At 46.0% G+C, this 26,337-nt stretch overlaps 1 protein-coding gene across 4 annotated transcripts in view; it reads right to left on the bottom strand.

The window, feature by feature from the left end:
* Positions 1-13,864, bottom strand: part of SAMD14 (sterile alpha motif domain containing 14) — a 38,411-nt gene extending 24,547 nt beyond the window's left edge. For 2 of the 4 annotated variants that reach the window (XM_066631334.1, XM_066631331.1), the window contains exons 1-2: positions 13,548-13,864; positions 1,186-1,237 (exon numbers count right to left, since the gene is read on the bottom strand). In XM_066631334.1, the coding sequence (XP_066487431.1) occupies positions 1,186-1,225 (40 nt within the window). In that variant the 5' untranslated portion in view covers positions 1,226-1,237; positions 13,548-13,864. Of the gene's footprint in view, positions 1-1,185; positions 1,238-2,939; positions 2,984-12,446; positions 12,495-13,547 lie in introns of those variants that run through there. The other 2 variants (XM_066631332.1, XM_066631335.1) reach the window with 2 other exon arrangements.
* Positions 13,865-26,337: the final 12,473 nt, after the last annotated feature.

A 26,337-nucleotide genomic window follows, 5' to 3' on the forward strand; every position in this document is an offset into this window, starting at 1 on the left:
TGAGAATTTGAACCCATGTTCTTGTCTGACAGTCTTAATTAACCACCACACTGGTTCTTAATTACAGCGAGCCCTCCTTATTCACGGGCCTGGCATCCACTGATTTCAGTATCTGCGGAAGTCGAACCTGCAGCTGGAGGGCCTCAGAACACCTCCTGGGCACAACCAGAAAGCACTTCTGATTTGTGCTGGAGACTTGCAATTGTCTCTGGGAGATCCTCTGAGGCCCTCCTATGGATTTAATTACACAGGCCTACAAAATTGAGGGTCAGAAAAGTTTTTCCCAAACTTTATGGTGGTTTGATATGAATTTGGGTTGCCGATTCCAAAAATGGTATCCATTTTGCCCTATCACGTCTAGTTTGGGAGATATAGTATAGCCTCATTAGTGAATGGTTCAAGCAGCTTCCTCATGAGGAAGCCATGGTGTAGGCTTCCTCATGAGGAAGCCGCTTGAACCATTCACTAAAGAGGCTCTGCCGTGTCTCCAAAACTAGACATGATAGGGCAAAATGGATGCCATTTTTGGAAACAGCACCCCAAATATACCCAGGAATTGGTGTAACATTTAAGGAAGCAAAACATGTGTTGACCTGTGTTATCCATGGAATTTGGTATCCACAGGGGGTCCTGAACAGATCCCCTGCAGATAGCAAGGGCCCACTGTGTGAAGAATCCTCTGGCCTATCTCATGTCTAGAACAGGGGTTGGCCATACCTCCATGGTAGTGCACTTGTATTGCATGCAGAAGGATTCAGGGTTAATCCCAGTTAAAAGAGGAAGCACCAGGAGTTGGAAAGACCCCCTAAAAGCACCTGTCAGTCAGAGCAGATGGAACTCAGCTAGACAGACCAATGGATGGCAGCTTTCTATGAGAAAGGAAAAGTCTCTCAAATCACACCCAGTTCAATGTCTTCTCAGTTGCCCTATAATGATAAAATGAGGTTTTAATCTGAGTTGGCTCTGCTTGAATTTGTGAAGTAGGAATCAGGTGGTGTCATTGAGCAGGTCCAGAATATTTTCCTTGCCAGGTTAACAATCAGGGGGATGGGGGGGGCCTTCAAGTTGCAGGACAGGGCTTGCAAGTTCTAGCCTCTTTCTTTGTCAAGAGGGTGTAAATACTTCTGCTTAGGTGGCAACCAATTGGGGGGGGGGGGTGAAGCAAGGAAGGCAAATGGTGCTTACCAAAAACTTCATCTGCATCTTGAAGTTTGGAGGATGACATAATGAAGGAAATCTGTGAAGAGAGGGACAACAGTCAAGAGTGTTTTACTCACCCATTTTTAAGAGACAGTGGCAATTCCTGAACTCTGAGCCCTACTCCTAGAGCCTTCCTTTGTCCCCTTCACTGTAGAGGAATCGGAGCACAAACCAGATTCATTTGCAGATAACATCTTGCGTAAACAGAATTTTAATTGGCACACATTAAATTGACAAGTAACAGCTGGATGGTGCAAGCAATTCTTATTTGGCCTAAGGGAGGTGTGATGATGATGATGATAGTGTACATTTATTTATTTCCAGTCTTTATACACTCAGCAGAGTTCACGAGGTCCTTTAGGGCCCAATCCTATCCTATTTTCCAGTGCCGGTGCAGCTGTGCCAATGAAGCATGCACTGCACCCTATGGTGGGGAGGCAATCATCAAGTCCTCCTTAAGATATGGGGACATTTGTTCCCTTTCCTTGGGGCTGCGTTGTGGTTGCATCAGTGCTAGAAAATTGGATAGGATTGGGCCCTTAGTCTGCAATCCTATCCACACTTACCCATTGACTATAATGGGACTTATTGAGTAGACATGCATAAGATTGGTCTGTTACAGAATTGCTGTATTGGCAACCTTCAGTCTCGAAAGACTATGGTATCGCGCTCTGAAAGGTGGTTCTGGCACAGCGTCTAGTGTGGCTGAAAAGGCCAATCCGGGAGTGACAATCCCTTCCACACCAGGAGCAAGTGCAGTCTGTCCCTGGTCTGTCTACCTGGCTATGGGCCTTCCTTCTTTGCCTCTTTCCCTCAGACTGTTGGCCAAGTGTCAGCTGGGAAAGGCCATGCTGCACAGCCTGCCTCCAAGCGGGCCGCTCAGAGGCCAGGGTTTCCCACTTGTTGAGGTCCACTCCTAAGGCCTTCAGATCCCTCTTGCAGATGTCCTTGTATCGCAGCTGTGGTCTACCTGTAGGGCGCTGTTACAGAATTACTTAAGCAGAAAATACATAGACCCTTGCCCCCAAGGTGTTTACAATCAAAATAAGGAATGAAGAAAACAACATAGGGATGGCAAGACAAAGGAAGGATGTATGTGGACAATTGCAGTTACATACATTTTGAACATGGTTACAGCTGGGAAGCACAATGATGGGGGTTGGAGAAAGAATTTGAAGGTGGCACCATGCATCTGTTCGAGGAGGGGGTTCTGTACCCAGGGGGCAGCAAGGGGAAAAGGGCAGAGATGTAATGTTCTATGCGTTTATTTATTAGGCCATTTGTCCTTGGTCTTTTGAACGAAGCAACTCACAATGATAGTGAAAAACACAGTAATAAAGCAACAAACTTAAATAAGGAGTTTAACTTAACTTTGAAACAGCCGCAGCAGAAAACAAACAAAAACACAGAATCAGACCCCAAAATTAGCATCATCTTGTGTGTATAGTAATTCTAGGCTGAGAAATAATGATCGACCCAAAGTCAAGTCAGAGCTTCACAGCTACGTGAGGGTTTGAGTCTGTAGACTTGTAGACCTGATGGGACTAAGTGTATCAATAATCAAATTTCAGGGCAGAACTTGAGCTTTAGAAATAACAAAAGAGGATGTTCACCTTCCTAAAGCCAGGGAATAACCTACTGGCAACTAGACTGCAGGGGTGGAGGAAAACAATGATTTAGGCTGCAATCCGAACCACACTTTCCCGAGAGTAAGCCCCGTTTAACAAAATAGGACTTACCTCTGAGTAGACCTGGTTAGGATTGTGCCCAATGTTAGGGTCTCCTTGGGGAGAAAGGCAAGGTAAAATTACTGGAAATGAATGAATAAATGAATGAAACAGCAGAGAGGATCAAGATTCTTACAGGCTTCTGCAGTGCCCATTGCGCTGAAACAATTGAGTCTTGGCATTCCCATCATCCTTTGCAACATGAAATGCTCATGGCATGTATAGGGACAGCTCATCCATTAGGTGAGGTGATGTGGGTTGCAGCAGTGGCAGATTGCAGAGGAGGTGCATGAGGGTGGTGGATTTGGGATGCACTTCACCCTGGCTGCATTCTTTTTTTTACCTTCTAGTGCTAGAGAGCTGATTTTTTTTCTCAATTAGAGAGTGCTTGAGTCACATTCTTTTTTTAGGTACTAGCCACACTAGAATTTCTCTAAGTGAACTCGGAGCTAGGAAAGATGGCCACCTCTATACTTATGTCTATACTATCCCCCTTGATGTAAGAATTGGCTCCCTCTCTTGAGACTTTTCGGCGAGGCCTGAAGACCCTGCTGTTTAAACAAGCCTTCTGAGCTCTTGGCCTTTTTAACATCTTTTCAACATCTTTTAATTTTTTACAGGCCTGATTCTTTTATGACTTGCTGCTCTATGCTCTTTTTACCTTTTTACTACTTGTTATCTGACTACTGTTTTTATGATATGTGTATGTGCTTTTATCTGTTTTTAAATTGTGTTGTTAGTCTGTTTTTTAATTATGTTGTTTAATCTGTTTTTAACCTGTTGTAAGCCGCCTTGAGTCCCTTCGGGGAGAAAGGCGGGGTAAAAATAAAGTTGTTATTATTATTGTTATTGTTATGTCACTTCCTCCTATTTTCCTATCTAAAGAACAAAGGGGGCCCCCAGAGTGCATTGAGTATATGGAAACAACATGGCGACCTCCATACAATTGATTTCAATGAGATGCCATTTGTTGTTTTTTTCCAATTAACCGCACTGGATGCATGCTAGCAGCATGCTCGAAACATCACTTCCGCCAATTCTCCTATCTAACAAAAGAATGCAGCCCCTTTCTGCCATCCTGCTGCAGAGGCAACTTGCACTGATCTGCTTTCTGCCCACTAAAAATGAGCATTAAGAGGACTGCCCGCCTTCTTACCTTGCTCCAGGTGTGGTTTCTTCCAGCCCGGAAGCGCAGGACTAATGCTTTGATTTACAGGGAGCGTGTGAACAAAGGAGTCCCTTCATTTGCACAGTCCCTTTAATTTAACTAGGAATCCTGCCCTTCAGCAGTGGAAGCAACTGTGAGAAGCATTGTGAGAAGCTGCCATTTTGTGTGTTTGTAATTGTGCAGAGGTGGTAGACCTGAGACAGCATCAGGGGTTTCTGAGTCACGCTGCTGCTGGGCACATGCATGGGGAGATTCTCCCCTGTCCCCTTTTCTGACTGCTAGTGTGGAGGCAAGAATGGGAGGCATAGGTGGCTACAGAAGGGAAGGAGAGGCCATTACCCCCCTCCCCAACAAGTGGTTCATTCCCTTGCTTCTCCCTCCCTGATGGATTCCCATGGTAACTTAAAGGAACTTATGTGCTCAGAGAGCTTTATCATCATCAATCGATGGATTGATGATGATAAAGCACTCTGAGCAGGTGAAAAGTTCCTTTCCTTTGTTACCATAGGGAACCAGCAATCAATCAATCAATCAATCAATCAATCAATCAATAGGAAACCATGGAAGTGAGTCCACGAAAAATGTTCTTTTTAAGCCATTTCTGCCCAACATTGCATATACGCAACAGGGACCAAACGTGTGCACCTGTGGGCTGGGCAAAAATGGGTTACAGTGTAAAAAGAATGTTTTCCCATGAATTTGCTTCCAGCTGTCAGTGACAGAACTGAATTGAACTTTGAAACCCATCAGAACCATAGAACTTCAGAGAAAATGTGGTTCGAATAGGAGCATTAAAGTGAAACGCCATTATTTCTCTTTCAGAAATCTAACATGCAAGACAAGGCTTCATCCTTCAGAAATTACTTTGCCCCCACTGTGCCCCCTGAATTATTTTTTTTCTGGTACTACTACTCATTTTTTCCACTACACCCCCCCAAAAAACTAAAGCTGCAATTCTATATATTATCTGAGAGAAAATCCCACTGAACATCATGGAACTTACTTCTGAATAAACCTGTATAAGGTTGTGCTGTAAGAGAAACTAAAACATGGTGAACTCAGATTGCTTCCATGCAACTTAGAAATAACCAAGGCATAGGATAGGTTCAGTTGTTAGTGTCTGGACGAACAGAAATCAGCAGGGCCTGATCAATGGTGGCAAAATTGCTTCAGTTTGATGGGAGGAGGAGAAGGAAGGGCTAGTTAATACAACTAACACTAAGTGGTGTTCTGTTGATTTTAGATTTGGGCCATGTGTTTATCATTCATAAACAATTAAACACATATACAGGTATGACAGTTAAACTCATGTTCCACCATTGCAAATGCCTTTGCAGCACTTTAAATGGTGCTCCTCTGTTGACCACATCAGAGCCGCCAGACAAATGGCTGGCAGCTCTTTGCACCCACCACCAATGGACCTGACTCACACTAGAGCAGGTGGCAGCGGTGGCAAGTTGCGAGCTGCTCATGGGAGGTTCAGGGTGAGGGGAAGAGGTGGTTCAGGAACAGAAATGGGTAATCTCGGCAGTGGTGTAGCTACACCATCTGGTACCCAGAGGTAAAAAAATTTTTTTTTACACCCCCCAAAAGGCCTTAGAAAAGAACTTGCAGTTTTCACTAAAACCAGAAGTGCCTTCTAAGGCCTCCAGCAGGCCTTCTGAAGCTTTCCAATGCTCAAGGGTGCCACATATGGCCTCCCCAGGCCTCAGAAAGGCACCCCCCTGACACCTCTTCCAGGCGTGGCACCCAGGACAATTGACCCCCTGGCCCACCTTAGCTCCACCACTGGAACTCAGTAGTTGTCTGAGACGCGTGTAGCCTCTGGGAACCAAGTGCCTCGGGAACTAAGTGCCAGGTAAGGCACAAGAGTTTAGCATCTGGGCGAGTTCAGCAGCAGGGCGAGGAGGCCAGGGCCCCATACACTGCCCTTCCTCTTCCCTAGAGAAAAGGGCTGCTATCCAGTGTACGGTTTTTAAAAGGACCCCTAAATAAAACAACAACAACAAAAAAAAAGCTATGCAGTCAGACAGCCAGCAGCAGGGTGGGGGCTATCCAGTGTTCTGCATCGAGTGCCACATGTATGATTATATGCCTCTGGGGCATAAGTCATGGGTGTGTCCTCGGTGCAAGGAGCTCCAGGCTCTCAGGGAACACGTCCACTCCCTTGAAGCCTTGGTGGCCGACCTGGAGAAGCGCAGGCAGCCAGAGGAGGACCGTGGGGAGACTTCTGGGGACGATCAGGCTTCGTCCCAACCTCAGGCGTGCAGCTCCTTGGCTGCCCGGGTGGGAAGTCTCGGGACTGGAGGACGTCATCCTGGAGAGGAGGGAAACAATCCCCTAGGGGGGATCCCTTCTCCAGGGGATGGGCCCGTATCCGAGCGCACTCGGGATACTCCTCGGCGGGAGGGGGGTCGGGGGCTTCTTGTAGTGGGGGATTCGATTATTAGAAACATAGAGAGGGGGGTTTGCGACGGATGTGAGGACCGCATGTTGACTTGCCTGCCTGGTGCGAAGGTTGCGGACATCATTTCTCGTCTAGACAGGCTAGTAGACAGTGCTGGGGGAGAGGTAGCGGCTGTGGTGCATGTCGGCACCAACGATGTGGGCAAGTGTAGCTGGGAGGTCCTGGAGGCCAAATTTAGGCTTTTAGGCAGGAAGCTGAAAGCCAGGACCTCAAAGGTAGCGTTCTCTGAAGTGCTACCTGTTCCACGCGCAGGGCCAGCTAGGCAGGCGGAGATCAGGGGTCTCAATGCGTGGATGAGACGGTGGTGTAGGGAGGAGGGGTTTAGATTCGTTAGGTACTGGGGAACGTTTTGGGACAAGCGGGGCCTGTACAAGAGGGACGGGCTCCATTTGAACCAGAATGGAACCAGACTGCTGGCGCATAACATTAAAAAGGTGGCAGAGCAGCTTTTAAACTGATCCCTGGGGGAAGGCCGACAGGAGCCGAGGGGCATCCGGTTCGGGACTCCTCATCCCTATGGGATGAGGATGGGGAGGTTAGAGAACAACAAGACAAAGGCAGGGTAGGAGAAGAAATTGGGAAAGGTAGGGTGATGGGATGTGATAGACGGTTTGGCACAATGACAGGATGCGGGGACAAAGGAGCGAATAAGCAGCCCATCCTGGGGCATTCCGTGTATAAATGCTTTTATGCGAATGCCCGAAGTCTACGAGCAAAGGTGGGAGAATTGGAATGTCTGGTGACAAGGGAAAATATTGATATAGTGGGCATAACGGAAACCTGGTGGAATGCGGAGAATCAGTGGGATACCGCAATCCCGGGCTATAAACTCTACAGGAGGGACAGGCAGAGGCGTGTTGGAGGTGGGGTGGCCCTTTATGTTAAGGAAGGGATAGAATCCAGCAAAGTAGAGATTGAAGGTGGGTCCGACTCCACCGTAGAATCTCTGTGGGTTAAATTACCAGGCTTGTGCAGCGATGTAATACTGGGGGCGTGCTATCGTCCTCCAGACCAGAAATCGGATGGGGACCTTGAAATGAGGAAACAGATCAGGGAGGTGACAAGGAGGGACAGGGTTGTAATCATGGGGGACTTCAATTATCCTCATATTGACTGGGTCAATTTGTGTTCTGGTCACGATAAGGAAACCGGATTTCTTGACGTGCTAAATGACTGTGGCTTAGATCAGCTAGTCACGGAGCCCACCAGAGGACAGGTGACTCTGGATTTAATTTTGTGCGGTACGCAGGACCTGGTTAGAGATGTAAACGTTACTGAGCCATTGGGGAACAGTGATCATGCTGCGATCCATTTTGACCTGCACGCTGGGGGAAGAATACCAGGCAAATCTCTAACAAAAACCCTTGACTTCCGACGGGCAGACTTCCACCAAATGAGGAGGCTGGTTAGAAGGAGGTTGAAAGGGAGGGTAAAAAGAGTCCAATCTCTCCAGAGTGCATGGAGGCTGCTTAAAACAACAGTAATAGAGGCCCAGCAGAGGTGTATACCGCAAAGAAAGAAGGGTTCCACTAAATCTAGGAGGGTGCCCGCATGGCTAACCAGCCAAGTTAGAGAGGCTGTGAAGGGCAAGGAAGCTTCCTTCCGTAAATGGAAGTCTTGCCCTAATGAGGAGAATAAAAAGGAACATAAACTGTGGCAAAAGAAATGTAAGGAGGTGATATGAGAGGCCAAGCGAGACTATGAGGAACGCATGGCCGGCAACATTAAGGGGAATAATAAAAGCTTCTTCAAATATGTTAGAAGCAGGAAACCCGCCAGAGAAGCGGTTGGCCCTCTGGATGGTGAGGGAGGGAAAGGGGAGATAAAAGGAGACTTAGAGATGGCAGAGAAATTAAATGAGTTCTTTGCATCTGTCTTCACGGCAGAAGACCTCGGGCAGATACCGCTGCCCGAACGGCCCCTCCTAACCGAGGAGTTAAGTCAGATAGAGGTTAAAAGAGAAGATGTTTCAGACCTCATTGATAAATTAAAGATCAATAAGTCACCGGGCCCTGATGGCATCCACCCAAGGGTTATTAAGGAATTGAAGAATGAAGTTGCAGATCTCTTGACTAAGGTATGCAACTTGTCCCTCAAAACGGCCACAGTGCCAGAAGATTGGAGGATAGCAAATGTCACGCCTATTTTTAAAAAGGGAAAGAGGGGGGACCCGGGAAACTATAGGCCGGTCAGCCTAACATCCATACCGGGTAAGATGGTGGAATGCCTCATCAAAGATAGGATCTCAAAACACATAGACGAACAGGCCTTGCTGAGGGAGAGTCAGCATGGCTTCTGTAAGAGTAAGTCTTGCCTCACGAACCTTATAGAATTCTTTGAAAAGGTCAACAGGCATGTGGATGCGGGAGAACCCGTGGACATTATATATCTGGACTTTCAGAAGGCGTTTGACACGGTCCCTCACCAAAGGCTACTGAAAAAACTCCACAGTCAGGGAATTACAGGACAGGTCTTCTCGTGGATTGAGAACTGGTTGGAGGCCAGGAAGCAGAGAGTGGGTGTCAATGGGCAATTTTCACAATGGAGAGAGGTGAAAAGCGGTGTGCCCCAAGGATCTGTCCTGGGACCGGTGCTTTTCAACCTCTTCATAAATGACCTGGAGACAGGGGTGAGCAGTGAAGTGGCTAAGTTTGCAGATGACACCAAACTTTTCCGAGTGGTAAAGACCAGAAGTGATTGTGAGGAGCTCCAGAAGGATCTCTCCAGACTGGCAGAATGGGCAGCAAAATGGCAGATGCGCTTCAATGTCAGTAAGTGTAAAGTCATGCACATTGGGGCAAAAAATCAAAACTTTAGATATAGGCTGATGGGTTCTGAGCTGTCTGTGACAGATCAGGAGAGAGATCTTGGGGTAGTGGTGGACAGGTCGATGAAAGTGTCGACCCAATGTGCGGCGGCAGTGAAGAAGGCCAATTCTATGCTTGGGATCATTAGGAAGGGTATTGAGAACAAAACGGCTAGTATTATAATGCCGTTGTACAAATCTATGGTAAGGCCACACCTGGAGTATTGTGTCCAGTTCTGGTCGCCGCATCTCAAAAAAGACATAGTGTTAATGGAAAAGGTGCAAAAGAGAGCGACTAAGATGATTACGGGGCTGGGGCACCTTCCTTATGAGGAAAGGCTACGGCGTTTGGGCCTCTTCAGCCTAGAAAAGAGACGCTTGAGAGGGGACATGATTGAGACATACAAAATTATGCAGGGGATGGACAGAGTGGATAGGGAGATGCTCTTTACACTCTCACATAATACCAGAACCAGAGGACATCCACTAAAATTGAGTGTTGGGAGAGTTAGGACAGACAAAAGAAAATATTTCTTTACTCAGTGCGTGGTCGGTCTGTGGAACTCCTTGCCACAGGATGTGGTGCTGGCGTCTAGCCTAGACGCCTTTAAAAGGGGATTGGACGAGTTTCTGGAGGAAAAATCCATTATGGGGTACAAGCCATGATGTGTATGAGCAACCTCCTGATTTTAGGAATGGGTTATGTCAGAATGCCAGATGTAGGGGAGGGCACCAGGATGAGGTATCTTGTTATCTGGTGTGCTCCCTGGGGCATTTGGTGGGCCACTGTGAGATACAGGAAGCTGGACTAGATGAGCCTATGGCCTGATCCAGTGGGGCTGTTCTTATGTTCTTATGTCACACGTGCAATATCCTATCCCCCTTCCTGGCTTGGACCTCTGTCAGCAAAATAGCTGGGTCCAAGGAGACCCATTGGGGTTAAGGTGGCCTACCGGGAGGTTAGTAAAAGTCATTTTTAATTACCTCTCGCTAGCTGCCTGATTCCCCCCCCCCCCCATCATAGCATGCAGAGTGTGTTGGGTCAGTGGTGCTACATGCTATGGGCTGGCTGCGATAGACTCGAGCTGCCAACATTCCTCCCCACTTGCAGCTGCTGAGGGAAGCGGGGAAAGCAGGATTCCAACTTATCAGCAAAATGGATTTGAATAAGCCACCTTAATGGATTTGACAGCGTCGGCTGCGTCTGACCCTAGAGTGCATGTGTATTCAATTCTTGCATGGAAACAAACTCATTACTCAACTGGGCCTGCCCACCAGAGATCAGCTGAACACCTGCCTCGTCAACCACTCTAGCATATAATTTTTTTAGAAAAAGAAATCCAGTCCTCCACATCTAACCCCACCCCCTGGCTTGACACAAAAGCCATGTACATTTCCTAGAGCTGATGGGAAAAACCAGAGATCAAATGAAGGGGGGGGCTTCACGCACACATCTGAGCCGCCTGACCACAACTGCTGAGGCCTAACAGGGAAATGAGATGACCTAGAATCTATATGGGAAAGAGAGGAGGCCTTGAGGAGGTTGGGAAAAGGGTGAGGGAAGACATGAAGATAGATGGATATTGACATGGGAAAACAAAAGCTTTTAAGGGAAATGAGTTTCTTTGTCATAGCCTGGAAGGGGAAAAGTTGAAGCCTACAAAACACTTTTTCCTCTCAGAGTGAGTGGAATATTTTAAAATTGTGGTTAAAGCATTGCGAACAGAAGCTGATTGGATTTGAATGGTAACAGCAAGGCGGGTCTGGATAGAAATATAATGCATTTTATAGATTACTTTTAAGCTAAATAGGATATAATCACAGTAATTCCTGCAAGTATCTTGGCTTTTATTCAAATATCCTTTTTTTTTTTTTTTTTGGGTGGGGGGGAGAACCTTACACAAGCCCCAGTCCAGAAAACTAGAAAAGCTAGGGGAAGGGGGGGCACTGTAATGCTGCTGCCCCCATAGAGACATGTGCCAAGCGCATGTAATCAGGGCAGATGGAGACCCCGTGGAGACGATGCATGAGGTGGCACATGCATTATTATCCTATTGCTGGAGAGTGTTTCTTTTGTCCCTCCACACCGCAGGTATCTTGTACCAGACACACTTGCTCCCAGATGTACCCATGGAAGCAGCGCACTTCAGCACATTTACGGAGTAACGACCGTGTTTTCTCTCTAGAGTTGGAAAATGTCTGCATTTCACCCCCCCCCCCCCTTTCAGCCTTCTTGGATATTTGACATCACTAGAGAGAGAGAAAAAAATCAGGAAAGAAGCAGGAAGACAAGCAGAAGAGGAAAGAAGGGCTGGGGGTTGTGGGGGGGGGGGAAGGATGGAGGAATAAAGCTTGATGCACATGAGGGTTGGTTGGAAAAGTAGCAGAACAGAGGAGGATGCCAAGCAGGAAGCAAACACTGGTGCATAGGTTGGAAGTCTGTGCAAAGGTAGGCAAGACCAGTGGAAAATGAGAACTGAGCCAGGAGGAGAATCACACCCAAGCTCAAAATCAGACCCACTTCAGTGCACAGCAACATGAAACTACCCGGCCTCACCCAGTTTCTGCATTTCTTCTTGCAAAGGAATGGACAGCGCCAGGAAGAGGGCTATTTATTCATTACATTTCAGCCCCACCTTTCCACCAACAGCACAATCCTAGGCATGTCTACTCAGAAGCAAGTTCTGTTGTGTTGTGGGGTTTACTCCCAGGTATGCGTGTATATAGGATTGCAGCCCAAAGAACTCATGAACAGCAGTTCAGCCTCACAACAACCCTGCATGGGAGAGAGAGAGAGTGAGAGTGTCTTGGCTGGCAATCCTATATACACACTTAACTGGGAGTAAGCCCCATTGACTATAATGGGACTTACTTCTGAGTTGACATACATAGGATTTGGTTCAGAGAGATAGTGAAACTTGGATGGCAATATTACGAACACGTACCTGAGAGTTAGCACCATTGACTATAATGAGATTTACTTCTGAGTAGACATGCCTAGGATTGTGCTGTTAAGAGTTGTCAAAGGCCACCCACATTGCTCCATACTGAGAAGGGATCTGAACCCAATTTTCTCACCTCTGGGCCTAATGTTCCAGTCACTGCACCACAGTTTCAGGATTAATAGTGACACAGAAAGAGGGAGAGAACAATTTGTGCCTTCCAGGGATGGAAATGGGGAAGACACAGAGTGCAAGGGAAGGTGAAGCTATCCACAGTCCTGGGCTTAAAACCCCGTTGGAATGGCTATAGCTGCCAGTCTGAAAAGAGAGTTAAAACACATGCTATAAAAAGCCCTACCAACACAGTGAACTGAAAACAGGCCAATACAATTGAATAAAGAATAAAGGAAAGGAAAAGCATTATTCATGAAGGTTATTTGCTTCATTTGGAAAGATTAAAGTAGGAAAGTAACTCTTGTTTAAAATGGTGTCCACATTTCCAAAGGGGAAGGATGTATTCATGAGAGATGTAACCAAATCAGTGAGATAAGGACAGCTCAATATTTTACACACTGAAAAAATAAATGCTAATTTTTGGCTCAAAATGGATGATGATATGCCAACCTGACAGACCGTACAGGGTTGGAGATTCAGTTCTCCCAAGACTGCACAGCTTTGATCTATACATCTGTGCATCTCACCATAAGGATTGCCTAAGGATGAAAACCCTTCCTTGCCTCACACTGAAAAATTCGCCTTCCTATTTCCCATTCTGATCTGACCTGCTGGAAATCCGGCCACAGGCCTTTTCCCCCACTGTGGAATCAGACCCAAACAAGAGGGTGGGAGGAGATATTTACCAGGGCCAAGGGATAATTAAATTGAAATAAGGGGGGGGAGGGGGGAAGATAATATATATATATATATATATATATATATATATATATATATATATATATATATATATATATATATATATATATATTAAGAGGAAAGCCTGAAATCCAATGCAGCAGCTGAGCTTCATGGCAGGAATAAAAGCAGCAAAGAAAAGAGATGAGCACCTGGAAGTGAAAAGGCCACCCTGGGAAGCCTCCATTCTGGTCATCCCTTCCTGGTATGCTGGATCTACTTCTAAGGCCTTTCAATGAAGCCCCCAGCCCAGTGCAATTGACTAGCACGCTGAAACTGACAAGTAAACACAAGAAGAGGGTAGAGGAGTGAGTGAGTGACTTACCGGAGGAGCCCAGGCATAATCAAACGCCTTCTACGAACCTTCTAGGAATTCCATGCCCAGATTCCAGGGCTATTTGCCTTTCCCCCCCCCCACATTGCCCCCCTGAGTCTCCCGCAGGGTCCGATCTTCGTGCTGATGCTTCTCTTATCCCTGTGATGTCCTCATCCCACATTCAAGCATCAAGCGGCAGGGGGTGGGAGAAGAAAGACAGGAAAGGAGGAGGAGGAAAAGGAGGAGAGGATTGGAGAGCCCAGTTCCTTCCAGGCAGATCTCCTGTGGTGAAGCTTGCAGCGTTGCAGTACTGATTTTTTTTTTTTTCCTCTTGTACTGACCTCTGAGATAGCTGAGCTGGGATTGGGATGGTCCCAGAGACTGGGAGGGAGGGGAGGGAGGTGGAGATTAACTGGAACCCGGAAGCAGCAGCAGCTTGGCTTGAAGTCATCAGAAGGAAGATGCTATCGCTGCGTTTGTTTCTTGAAATCCCCTCCCAGATGCTTTGGCTTGGCTTGGCTTCTCCCCATATCCCCAAGAGCCCTGGATGCGATTTTCCCATGCCAGCATCCCTCGGGGTGGGGGTGGGGGTGGGGGGGGGAGCAGGAAAGGCAAGGGCGTTAAAGGATGGGAAGGGGGAGAACGGTGAGAAGAGGGGGAGGGAATGGTAGTTTACTCGGAGGTAAATGCCACACACACACAGGTTCAAACCCCCCCCCCCGGTTTGCACTTAAGAGCTGGTTTGCACTTGCGCGTTCACCATCCGATGACTGCAAGTGCCATGTACAGCATTTCACGTGTGAATGGTCCTTACAGATTTAATACTTCAGATAGGATTTTCTACAATTATCTCCAACACAACGATTCTCCAGTGGGGTTAATTAGTTCACACATTCAACTGCCAGTCTTCAGAGGCTCAGCCATCACCTGTAGAGGAATCAAGTGGAATGCACAGATGGGTGAACCATCCTGAAGTCCTCCTGACTTTCACATCTGGCTGGTGGGGATACTGGTGCTGTATGATTTATGAAAGGAGTTGTATATTCATCGTGCTTTATGCTGTTTATCTCTCTCTCTCTCACACACACACACACACACACACACACACACACACACACACACACACACAGAGCTACATGCCCCATCCCACACATTCAAGAGCTGGGTAATATTTTAAATATAGAAGGCCTATGTTTAATCCTTGGCATCTTCTTGTAGGGCTGGGAAAGCCCCTGCCTGAGAACCTACTACGCAGAAAATACCGAGATAAAAGTACCAAGGGGTTTGACTCTATAGAAGCCAACTTTATATAAACAACATCAACACGCACTATGAATTCGTTTAACACCAGTGATAATTGCCCTCTGCCCTCATTTTATGCTCACAGCTCCTTCCCCAATACATACAGACATTGACATCTAATGTCTTCATAGCACTATTTGTAAATTGCATGACACTCTTTATCATGTTTGATTTCACTATAATGCAGCCAAGCCTGGACTCCTTATTCCCATTTTGCAGATTCAAGAACTGAGTGACTATCTAAAGCCCCCCTAATGAGCCATGGTGTGATTTTTCAGTGATAATGAACTAAAAACACATAGCACTGCTGTTTGCACTTCTCATTTTTGTAAAAAATAGAAAAATCCCCAAATTCTGCAAAAAACACACATACCATTTCCTAACACCTAATTGACTGTGCAATGGCTGTGACTGTGCCTGGAGACACTATAGCACCTATGTCACCTACCTAGTATACCATTACAATTTATAATTATAATTTATAAAAATGTGCCCTTGGAATAAAAACACAAAACACCACTTTCTGCATTTTTTTCCAAGAGAAAAATCAAAATCTGCAAAAAATAAAAAATAAAATAGAAACATTTAAGAACAACTCTGGCCATGACCCAGTTAATACAATTCTGGGTTACACTGGCTAAGCATTAATGAATTATCATGTAGGCTACAGACTGCAGCCATCCTATACGATTAGTTCCTCTTTACTTCTCCTTCCCTAGATTTCAGTAATTTATATTTATAATCTCATTTATATTCATAAACATAGGTTTCAGTGACTTGCATTCGCACTCCCTGGACAGATTTGTGCTTATCTCTGCCGATAGGGAAGCTTGTGATACAAATGAATCTCTTGGGTACCACAAACAAGGTTTAAAAGGGTGTATGTCCATATGACTTGGAAAAAAATAAAGACAGGTTTTGAAAGGGTTTATTTGAAAGGTTTATTGACCCATATTTTGAACTGCCAGGATTGCTTGAATTCTGTGCACACAAAGCACATCCACCTCTAAAATCTAACTTTTCTGAAACAGAGGTGGTTCAAGAAGCCCCCTTGTTCTAGGGTTCTTTGCTGTTCAGACATGAAACAGAGGTGGTTCAAGAAGCCCCCTTGTTCTAGGGTTCTTTGCTTTTAGCTCATGTTAGTCTCTGATTAATGCATTGAAAGTGTAAACAAATCCAAGGTGTTAACAAGTTGCTGTCTCTGAATTAACAGGCAATGTACAAACCTCTCTAGCAAATAAATTGCATGCCCCTTTGCTATAACCTTGGAGATGAATTTTCATGGTTACCCCCCCCCACCTCCCCTCACCCTTAGAGATGAAGAAATTAAAATTGAGGGACACTGACTGCCCAAATCCACGTCCAAGCCAGGATTCAAACTCATCCCTTTGTCAATTCTTCATGCAGCAATCTGTGTCCCTCAATCTGTGCCCCTCAAACTTTTAGTAATGGTGTGGAGAAGATGAGAGTGAAGGTAAGAGGCTTTAATTATTTTTCCTTTCTGGATGGAGAGTAGTTGGTGCTGAATGGGCAGCTCCAGGAAAAAGTTTTCCCCTTCATTACATTAGTTTGTACTTGTAAAAAAAGATAGGAGGAAGTGTTGTTAACTGCTCAAAGCAGAAATCCCTGTTGTAGTTTATTGGTTTGCAAGTACAGTGGTCATTCATTCTATAACACAGATGGAGTCAAGCAACAATCACATCACTTGTTCAAGACCGATACCAACCTAGCCTGGTCTGCACATTCAAGGTTCTCTTTATAGAGGGAAAACTTACGTAAGTTGGAACTAACAACATGGAGAAGGATTTATCCCAGCCCTCTCTCTGCTGCACCGGTTTCTGATGTATATTGAGGAGGGTGTGTGTTTACCTAAGGGAGCGTTCCAAAACGTGATTTTCCTCATTTTCCACCACATCCTGCTGCATGGTAAACCAGATCTTATAGATAAGCAGGGACACAAGGGCTGCTAACCACATTTCTTTGCCTGTCCATTTTTGGTACTGGATCTGGCCCTCTGATTCTCTTTTTCAACAGTATTAGCAAACTAGAACATGCTAAGAACAAACACAGGCCTTCAAGTCTAACCAACTGCTCTCCACCGCTCACCACAAGACCACCTTTTCACAGAGAATACCCCAGATTGTGTGCACCTGGGAAACAGAACCCAAACACATGCCCTACAGTCTGGTTGCTGGGCAGCAGTAGGTGAATGTGTGGAGCTCCAGGTTTGTATTTAATGCCCAAGGTCTAGCCTCCCCCTCCCCCCCCCCTCCCGGCAGGCTTGGTGTCTGAAATCTCTCAGCATCTGATGATCTGTGATTGTGCTTGCATTTCCACATCACTGACTATTTCAGATAGTGGCAGGAACAACAGCAGAAGTCCTGACAGAGAGGTTTTGGATGTGGGACACTGACACCCCTTTCCCCAATGATGATACGTTGTGATAAATGGCGTTTTGTAGAAGCAGCATAGGAAGCTGTTACTGGGAATAGTGTGGCTAGAAAAGCAGGTTGCATGGAGGAACCGGGTACATCTAGATTCCTAGAATTCTTTGATGGATTACATGTACAGTATAGTCCTCCTTTCTGAAACATCAGGTGGCATAAAAAGGGTTCCTTCCCAGGTGCTGGCCAACTCCAGATGCGCTCACCTTCAATGAGATTACTGTGTCATATAGGTAGCTCCAACCCCTACCTTGGCTCAAGCCTCCTTTGAGCTCCCAAAGGAAGCCTGTTAGTTTCCCATGAGTAGTAACACTGCTTGATGAAATATGGTGTGTATAGTAAAGAACAGTAAAGCTAACAGAGCACGCACAACTGAGGCCAAATGCATTCGTTTTTCAGTGTAGCATGGGGTCCTTTGGGGAGATCTTAGATTGTCCCTCTTCAATGGAGTAACACAGAGACTCCTGTGGTGTGACTAGCTAATTGAGGGTAATCTGTTTTTCTATGGATATTTTTGTTTTGTTCATTGATCCTCATTCATTGTCACGGTATTAGTTCACAATTCAAACCCAGAATTCCTAAAAAGGATCAGGAGAGCATATGTGCTGGAGGAGCATGAATATGGGGGAAGGGGCAACTTTAACCTTTTCCTCCCTAAACCTGTTTCAAGAATTGAAGAGAACATTGGCAACTGGGTAGAAATGGTATGTAATATCCTTGTAATATGTAATCTTTGCTTCTCAGCCTTTTGGCTAAGATCAAGCAAAACATTCCCTCCCTGGGCCACATTTGCCCCAGGATCCTAGTTGCTGACCCTGATTTAACTCAATGCCTATTCAAAGACATCCTGTAAACAAACCATCTTCTCCAGCAAAACCCTCCAAGGAATGATATTCTACAATTTGCTCCATTTCTGAGCTGTCATTTTATATGGAAAATCCATGGTAATGTGTAAGCTACATGTGATTCTGTGCAACTTAAAACTTCTAATGCTGCTTGTCCCATTCATAATGTACAGCAATGGGGAAGTACTGCCTTTCTCTCTCTCTCTCTCTCCCTCCATCCTGAGATCCTTTTAAAATATTTATCAAAAACTGTCTACATCGCCCTCCCTTTTCATTTTATTTTCCACTATTTAGGCTAAGCATGCCCCTGTCTTTATGCCTCTTCTCTGTTAAGATTTATCTTCTGGAATCTGTATCACTTATACAATTCTTTTGGACTCTTTGCCAACATCCTTTCCTGAATCATGGTTCCTACAACTGAATCAGGTGCTCTGGAAGGGATGAGACAGCATGCTAAATTTCAAATGGAGGCCTCCTTCATGTTTACAGCACACAAATACAGCAGTGTCCGTGTGCTTATGTTTGCCCTAGATAGTAGGATTGTTTCCTCCAGTGTAAATATCTTATCCCAGGAGTACCTGCCATTCCATTCTTGCCATTGACAGGCCATTCCTCAGGCAGATTGGATACATCCATTCAGAACTCTCTTCTAGTCAGTATCACTAGGATTGCAGTGAAGACAGTGGGATCGAAGTTTCATGGTAGAATACATGCTTTTGATGCACAGAGCACCGGGTTATTTATTCATTGTATTAGAAATGTTTTATGCTGCTTTTTGCTTGTCCCAAACTCCCAGAACGGCTATTTGGCTCCCTTCCTGCTATTCATAATTAACACCACAAGCCTACACATGTTTACTCTGAAGTAAGTCCCACTGAGTTCAATGGGAATTACTCCCAGGTAAGTGCATATAGGATTGCAACCTAATACTCCAACCTTACTGATCTGAAAGTCAGTAGAACTTGCATATGTGTAGGGTCACACTCCACAGGTTATTAGGGAACAGAGTTAGGAAAGGTTCAAACAACATACTGCAGAACTGTGTGGTTTGACTCTGGGTGTTTGTTTTTCAAAAGTTAAACAGCAGGTATGCAGAGTGAGGAGAGTCAGGATCAGGACCATAGCACACAGAGAAGAGGTATTTAGCGGTGATGTCACTAGGGTAGGTGTCACCCAGTGTGGTAACTCATAGTGTCACCCCTATGGACTGTGTCCAAACCCAGAGCTCTGGGTATGCCCGATCTGCTTAGCCAGCCATCTCCCACCCTTCCATCAGTTAGAGCTGGCCAAAAAGAGAGTGAAAGACAGTGGATGGGCCAACTGGGAGGCTGGGTGTATGCAGGTAGCCCAGGAGACCTGGGCTCCAAGGATGGGTAGACCTGGGTTCGCAGAAGAAAAGTGTGATTGGGCAGCTAGGTCTGCCATTCAGGAAGACCTGGGCTCTGGAACTTTTGGTGTCACTCTCCTACCCGATGGTGTTATCTGGTGTGGTCTGTACCTCCTAGTGATGCCACGGATATTAAGTGACTTTTCAACAGTGGTAAATTATGCCCCTGACATGCTACCATTACCCCCCAATGGAAGCTTTTTCCTCCCAGGGCTATTAGAAAGGTGCAACAACATGGTGGGAAAGGGTTAAGTTCCATGTGCCACATCCAATCCATACCCCGCCCCTTCATCTATTCTTGAGTTTCTTAAAAAAATGCAGAGCCAAGTTATCCATTTAACACAATGTGTCCCTTGGCCTGAAGATTCCTTGTCTGAGAGCTTCGAGGGCCAGGACCAGCCAGGAGAGAGAAACTCAGGCTTGATGCATCAATGGGCTGATTCAGTATAAATGAGCTTCATAAAGTCCACACGCAGCACTTTATTTTCTATTTTAAAAAGCCAAAGAGTAATAAAATAAAATGGCTGTGATCCAGTTAAGTGATCTTTGCCTACAGATGGAGGATTTCTTTCTATTTTTAGCTCCGCCGTGTCTTAGCTTCAGAGATCTTTTGCCTTTTCATAGCCAACAGTGGGATGTGATTAAGCTGGCACACAGTTCTCAGGTTTAGGACTCACATCTGCAGCAGAAGTTCTTCATTATGTTTTGATGGCCCTTACCCAAAGGCAATTTATCAGGTTGATCTGGTATAGGTCAAGAGATGGCACTCCACTCAGTGCCAACCTTCTTGAATCTTGCCTCTTCCTTGAACTCAGCAGGTGGCCTTAGGTTAACTATGTCAGACCAAGTTAATGGGCATAGCAATACTATGCAATACTAGCAATACTTTAAAGGCTGCTGTGCAAGATAATAAACATCACCGTTTTGTTTAAAACACCTCTGTGCATTATTTAACAGTCAAGGTTTATTTTGTGCCATCCCAGTGCGCTACCTGCACACTACAGTTATCTGTTAGGTACTCTCACTTACCTCTAGTGAATTGTCCCTGCAATTGCTTGGCAGGTTGGCTTGAAGATTCTTTGAGCTAAATAGTTGGACAGCACCTGGAACTGAGCGGGTACTACAGGTGGAACCTCGGTATCCCCAGATTTGGTATCCACTGATTTGACTTACCACTGATTCCAAGGTTCAGCTTTCAATGTCTTGTAACAAGGGAAAAAAGTGCTGAAATCCAATCTCCTACCTTCGTGCTGTTAAATAATTGTAATTTCATTCCATAAGATTCCATTATTCACCCCTTCTAGTGGCTGAATGCAGTATAGCACCTATTTACCAATGCATTCTGGGGCAACAATGGAGGAGAAAAAACCTGGAAATGGGTCTTTAAAGCTATTTTTCCACTGATTTGGTATCCACTGATTTTTTTTTAATCCACTAGGGGTTCTGGAATGGAACCCCAGTGGATAACAAGGCACAACCTGTAACTGCCAAAGGCTTCCATACAACCGCAGGCATGAATATAGTGACTTGTGTCTAGGGCTCTAGACTCTAGGCCTGCACATGGTCTCTATGCATGTGTAGTAAAATCCTAACAATGAGTCTAGGAGGGTTGCAAATGTGCCATAAAGCACGTTTGTGCCTCCTCGAGAGCAAGCCTCACCAGTGCATTGAGGTGCGCTGGCATACAGATTCTGAATCCAGCCTCTGTGGCAGCTTGTGGGGCAGGTCTTGTGGCGGCCCTGGGGACGGGCAGGGAGCGGGAGGCAGGGCTGGGATCCGGCTGTTATGCCAGATCCCAACCCGTCCCTCAGCAGCGTGGAGCGGCTTCAAGCCCCTCTGCTCTCCTTGTGTCACCTCCTGAGGGGACGTTCCTGGGCGGGGGGAGGGCTGGCGGTGGGCAGCCCCGGGGGTAGGTGGGTGGGTAGTGAGAGGCAGGGCTGGAATTCAACAGTTATGCCGGATTCCAACCCCTATTCCCAGGGAGTTTGGAGCAGCTTGAAGCCGTTCCACTCTCCTCAGACTTGCACCACCCCCAGAGGTGGTTGCGGTCTGAGGAGACCCATAGGGGCCAGGGCGCCTTACACAAGGGTAAGGGGAAAAGTTTCTCCTTGCCTCTGGTTGAGCTGATTCTGGCCCCTATCCTGCGCTGCATACAGCGCAAGCCTCTTGGCATTCCTGTTCCAGCACAGGGTAGGATCGCGTCCTTATTTCATTGGGAAGGTGGATTGCAATTACTTAGAGGTAAATGGCAGAAATACTGTTTAACACAAAACGTGTCTAACACATTGCATTTCTTTGGCATTCCATGTAGCTGCACTGGCTTCCATCTACCTTCACATTATGCTAGGTATAGCCTGCCGTTCATCCAGCCACCTGCCCAATTAGGAAGCTAATTCTTTCCGCTTCATTCTCAGAAGGAATTAGCTGCTCCTTGGAGGTCAATGCAGTGGGCTTCTTACGCCGGTTGCATTCCAGAAACATGTATATGGAGCACTGCATAGCCACAACTCAGAGCTTTATTCTTGAGCAGCTTTCTTGTGGGTCAGGACCCCAGTGGGATCATAAGGCCTCATTCAGGGGGTCGTGGCATCCTTTCAAGGCCTGGGTAAGAGAGGGCTTGGATCCAATCCAATAATGGCACTCATTTAACTGAGGGCGCAATCCTAACCTCTTATGCCAATGCTTTCCAGCACTGGCATAGCGGTGCCAATGGGACATGTGCTGCATCCTGCAGTTGGGTGTTACTCATGGAGGCCTCCTCAAAGTAAGGGAATGTTTGTTCCCTTACCTCAGAGCTGCATTGCCCTTATGTCAGTGCTGGAAAGCATACAGTGGTCTCACAGAAGGTAGGATTGGGCTGCCCAGCTGCCACCTCACAGGTATGTTGTGAAGACACAAGAGATAGGGGGAAATGGGGCAGGGAAGGGTGGACAGATCGGGTCCCAGGAGGGGGCAGGATTGGTGGTGGGTCCCCAGTCTCATACTTTATTTATTTGGGTTGTGGCACAAAAAAAAATTGAAGACCACTGTTATAGGGGAAGGTTCAACAGAACATCTGCATACCAGATTGTAGAAGGGTAGAGTCATGCTGAGGACATGCATGACTCTTTCCACAGTGGTACAGGCAGCCTTCTGCCCCCTTCTAGACATGCTTTCTGTCAGTTATGATTTCCCATCTCTCCACTGAAGCTGGATGGACCTTAATTGTACACAAGATATACAGGCAAACCTTGAGATGTCAGAACATCTGGGGAAAGCGTTTGACTTCAAAGCCTGGACAACAACATCTGCTTTGATGTTATCTTAGTTGGATTCGTCTCCATTCTCATTTGTGGTTCTTTCACCTGTCTTGATCTTCTCAAAACACCCAGTGCCACACCGAAAAGTGAAACCAACCAAGAAAAGCAGTTGACATGGGTGCAGGTGACTGGGAGAAGACTTTCAAAATCTATTGACTCCTCAGATCACATTCATGGGGATTGCTGAATGTGATGCACTATCAGCTAACGGCAAAATGAATGGCAAAAGAATGGTAGAACTCCAAATAAGTGAACCCTACATCTGCTTGCTGTCGTTTCATGGGATGTCTGGTGAGGTCTTGAACAGTTTAAAAAAAAAAAAAGAATTTGTCATCACCTTGTAACAAAGTAATGGTTTCGATTCTTACCGTCTGATGGCATCCCATCCATCTAAGTTTGCAAAATACTCTCCTTCTCCTTCTTCTTTTGAAAGGGGATTGCTTTGAAGAACATCTCTATACATGCCTGAGGTGGGCATCCACACATGAGTGTCCGTCTGTCCTCCCCTCCACTCCAGCCAGGGGAACACAGTAACATTTGAAAAACTGAACCGGGTGGAAACAAAGACCTGCTATTTATCTGATATGACCGGATGATAGGACAATTGGAATACAAAACCAGGAACAATACGTACATACATACATACATATATATATATATATTATATACATACACATTTATACCTGTGTCAAGGAGATTAAATTAAAATTTAAGATGATTTTTTTTAAAACCCATTAGTTCTTTGGAACATTATATCTCATCTCACTCCCCGTGTAATTTTATTTGTCCTAACCTGCACCCAATTAGTTTACAGTACACTGTACATCTCTTACACCAGCTTTTCGGGTGCAAATCAATTTCATCCACCAGCACCAGGGATTTATTTTTTTTTTTTTTGGGGGGGGGGGGCGGGAGATTAATACCTTGTTGCTTTTGGAGTTGTTTCCTGTGGTCCTTAGGGGAAAAAAAGGGGAGTCCCATAATATCACTGACAGCAGGCCACAATGTTTTCTGCCTCTGTGGCTACAATGAACAACCTGAAAGCTCTGCATTCTGCAGGATACAAGGTTATAGACTGTGCATGAAGGGCACCAATGGCCCAACCCTGTTTCAGACAACCCTACTGCATCATAGGCATGGCCTAAGGGCCCAATCCCATCCAATTTCCCAGTGCAGCTGTGCCAACGGGGTGTGCACTGCATCCTTTGGTAGGGAGGCAGTCACAGAGGCCTCCTCAAGATAAGGGAATGTGTTTCCTTGCCTTGGGACTGCATTGTAGCTGCACCGGTGCTGAAAAGTTGGATAGGACTGGGCCCTAAACTCTTTGCAATCTCTGTCAACCACATAGGGAGCAATAATTCACATTCTGCAAGCGGGTGGCATTTACCACCAGACTTAGGTGTGGTCATCAGCAGGTACATGTGAGAACACACAATTTGATCACTGCAGTGTAGGGAAAATGAGAACGCGGTCCTTCTCTCTCCTTCCCCAGAGATTTTCGAACCCTAGAATAAACAGCAGTCTTGGGACACCACATCTCACCTTTCTCTTTTGGGGTGAGCACAAAATACGGATTAGGGTTCTCATCTGACTTGCAAACATACCCTGGAAAGCAGCCCACCCTATGACCACTGCCTGATGACTCTGAGATTAGAAAAGTATGAGAAAGCTAATTAGCCCCACATTAAGTGGTCTTTACTGTAAGTACCTGGCAATCTCTGTCATTCACCAAAAGTGGTGGACTCTTTCATCCCTGATTTTAAGCAGCCAAACACGGTAACAGGAACCGTGAATTCTGCACCTCGGCATTCCAAGTTCCCAAAGAAAACAGCCTGAGTCCCAAGGACATTAGTCATACTTTAAGCTCCATTGAAATAAATGGGATGGAGGCTGGTTGTGACTAACCTGTCTCACTGATTTCAATTGTGCCTAAACATGACTAACCATCTCTTGCATTTAGGCCAAGGAAAATCTGACGGCGGGGGGGGGGGGGGAGAAGCACCTGAATCTGCAGCGAGGAGACAAGATGCCAGTAAAGAAAACACAGCAGAGTTTTATCCTGAAGATGTTACATGCCCTCTTTGTGGGGTCTGGACAATTCTGGGCCAAGGCAGAAGCTGTGGGAGAAAGAGATGACCCAACCTTCCAAATAAGCCCAGCCCTTTCAATGACTTTTGTGATTCAGGCCCTGAGATTCACATCCAGTTACTGTCGGAAGCAAAGAGATGTCTCTGCAGCATCCTACATTGCACCCCACAAGAGGCAAACCATAGAGATGGGGACCTGTCAAAGTGAGAAAACGACCTTATAAAACATGTGTTTTCAAAGCAGGAAGCATGATGCGTGGGGGAAAGGTGAGAAGACCTCCTGCTCCTGCCCCACTTTCCAGTTTAGAGACAAAACTCGAAGGGATTCGTCCTTTCCCCTATAGAATACTGCTTGAAAACAACAACAACAACAACAACAACAACAACAACAAAATGTACAGGCCTTAGAAAAAAGCAAAATTTTGGCTCAACCAGAGGGGGGAAAAAGTGACATTTGCAGCTATCACTTTACAAAATACATCTCCATTTCCACTTTTCAAGTGCGGAGCTCAGTAACAGCTTAACCACTGTGGCAGAAAAATACTGTCGAGAGTCATGGGTGACGCGGCAGGTGGCTTCCTAGTCACAGCAAAGGAGCTTCACCTGGTTTTCACCCATTTTTAAAGGACCCGATTTATTAAAAAAGACATTTCTGGGACAGTCACTGCAGCCGTGAATGTCAAGGCTTCTCCATTCCTACCAACATAAGAACTCTTCTTTATTTGCGTATGCATGGGCTGCTTACCCCAGGTGGGTTGAGTGATGGAGGGTTCAACCAATCCCTGGCCCATGGTGGCCAAAAGGAGAATCCCTTTCCAAGAAGGCAACAGTGAGAGAGAAGGAGAATGGAGGTCTAATGTGGGGAAGAAAATAACCGGAAAGAAACGCCAATCTATTTTTTTGTGGAATGCTTCATCTTGTCATATTTTAATTAAGAACTCGAGGGAATCTTTAGTACTTGTTTTCTTAAGACCTGACACCAGCATTACAACCTGCATGTGAAGCCGGTAGTGGGGCTCCAGCTGTACGGAGAGACTCTTCACCAGCACCGCACATACCGCTAGAGGTCCCTGATGCTGTTGAAGAAACTCTCTGTGCATTTGTACCAGCTACATCAAAAGCTGAGTTCAAACATAAGGTCTTTTGGGAGTGCCACCCAACACAGGTGTTGTGGCTTTGTAAAATCTCCATGTGGGGTTGCAGTGCTTAGGGGTGCCAATCCCTGGGTCATAATCCATAAACTTTAAGCATTGGGGAGCTCCAAGCAAGGAATTCTGCTGGAAAAGGTGGAGTGGGGAGACTAGAATGGAAGAAAACTCCAGATTCCATGGCACATTCGATACCAACAGTTTCGGTGGCCCACTACCAGTATCTGATATAGTTCAGGTTGCTGCTAACCAAGACTTATGCCACAAGGGCCCAGGTTGCCACTGAA

The sequence above is a fragment of the Tiliqua scincoides genome, chromosome 5 (assembly GCF_035046505.1).
Source record: "Tiliqua scincoides isolate rTilSci1 chromosome 5, rTilSci1.hap2, whole genome shotgun sequence".
Lineage (NCBI taxonomy): Eukaryota > Metazoa > Chordata > Lepidosauria > Squamata > Scincidae > Tiliqua > Tiliqua scincoides.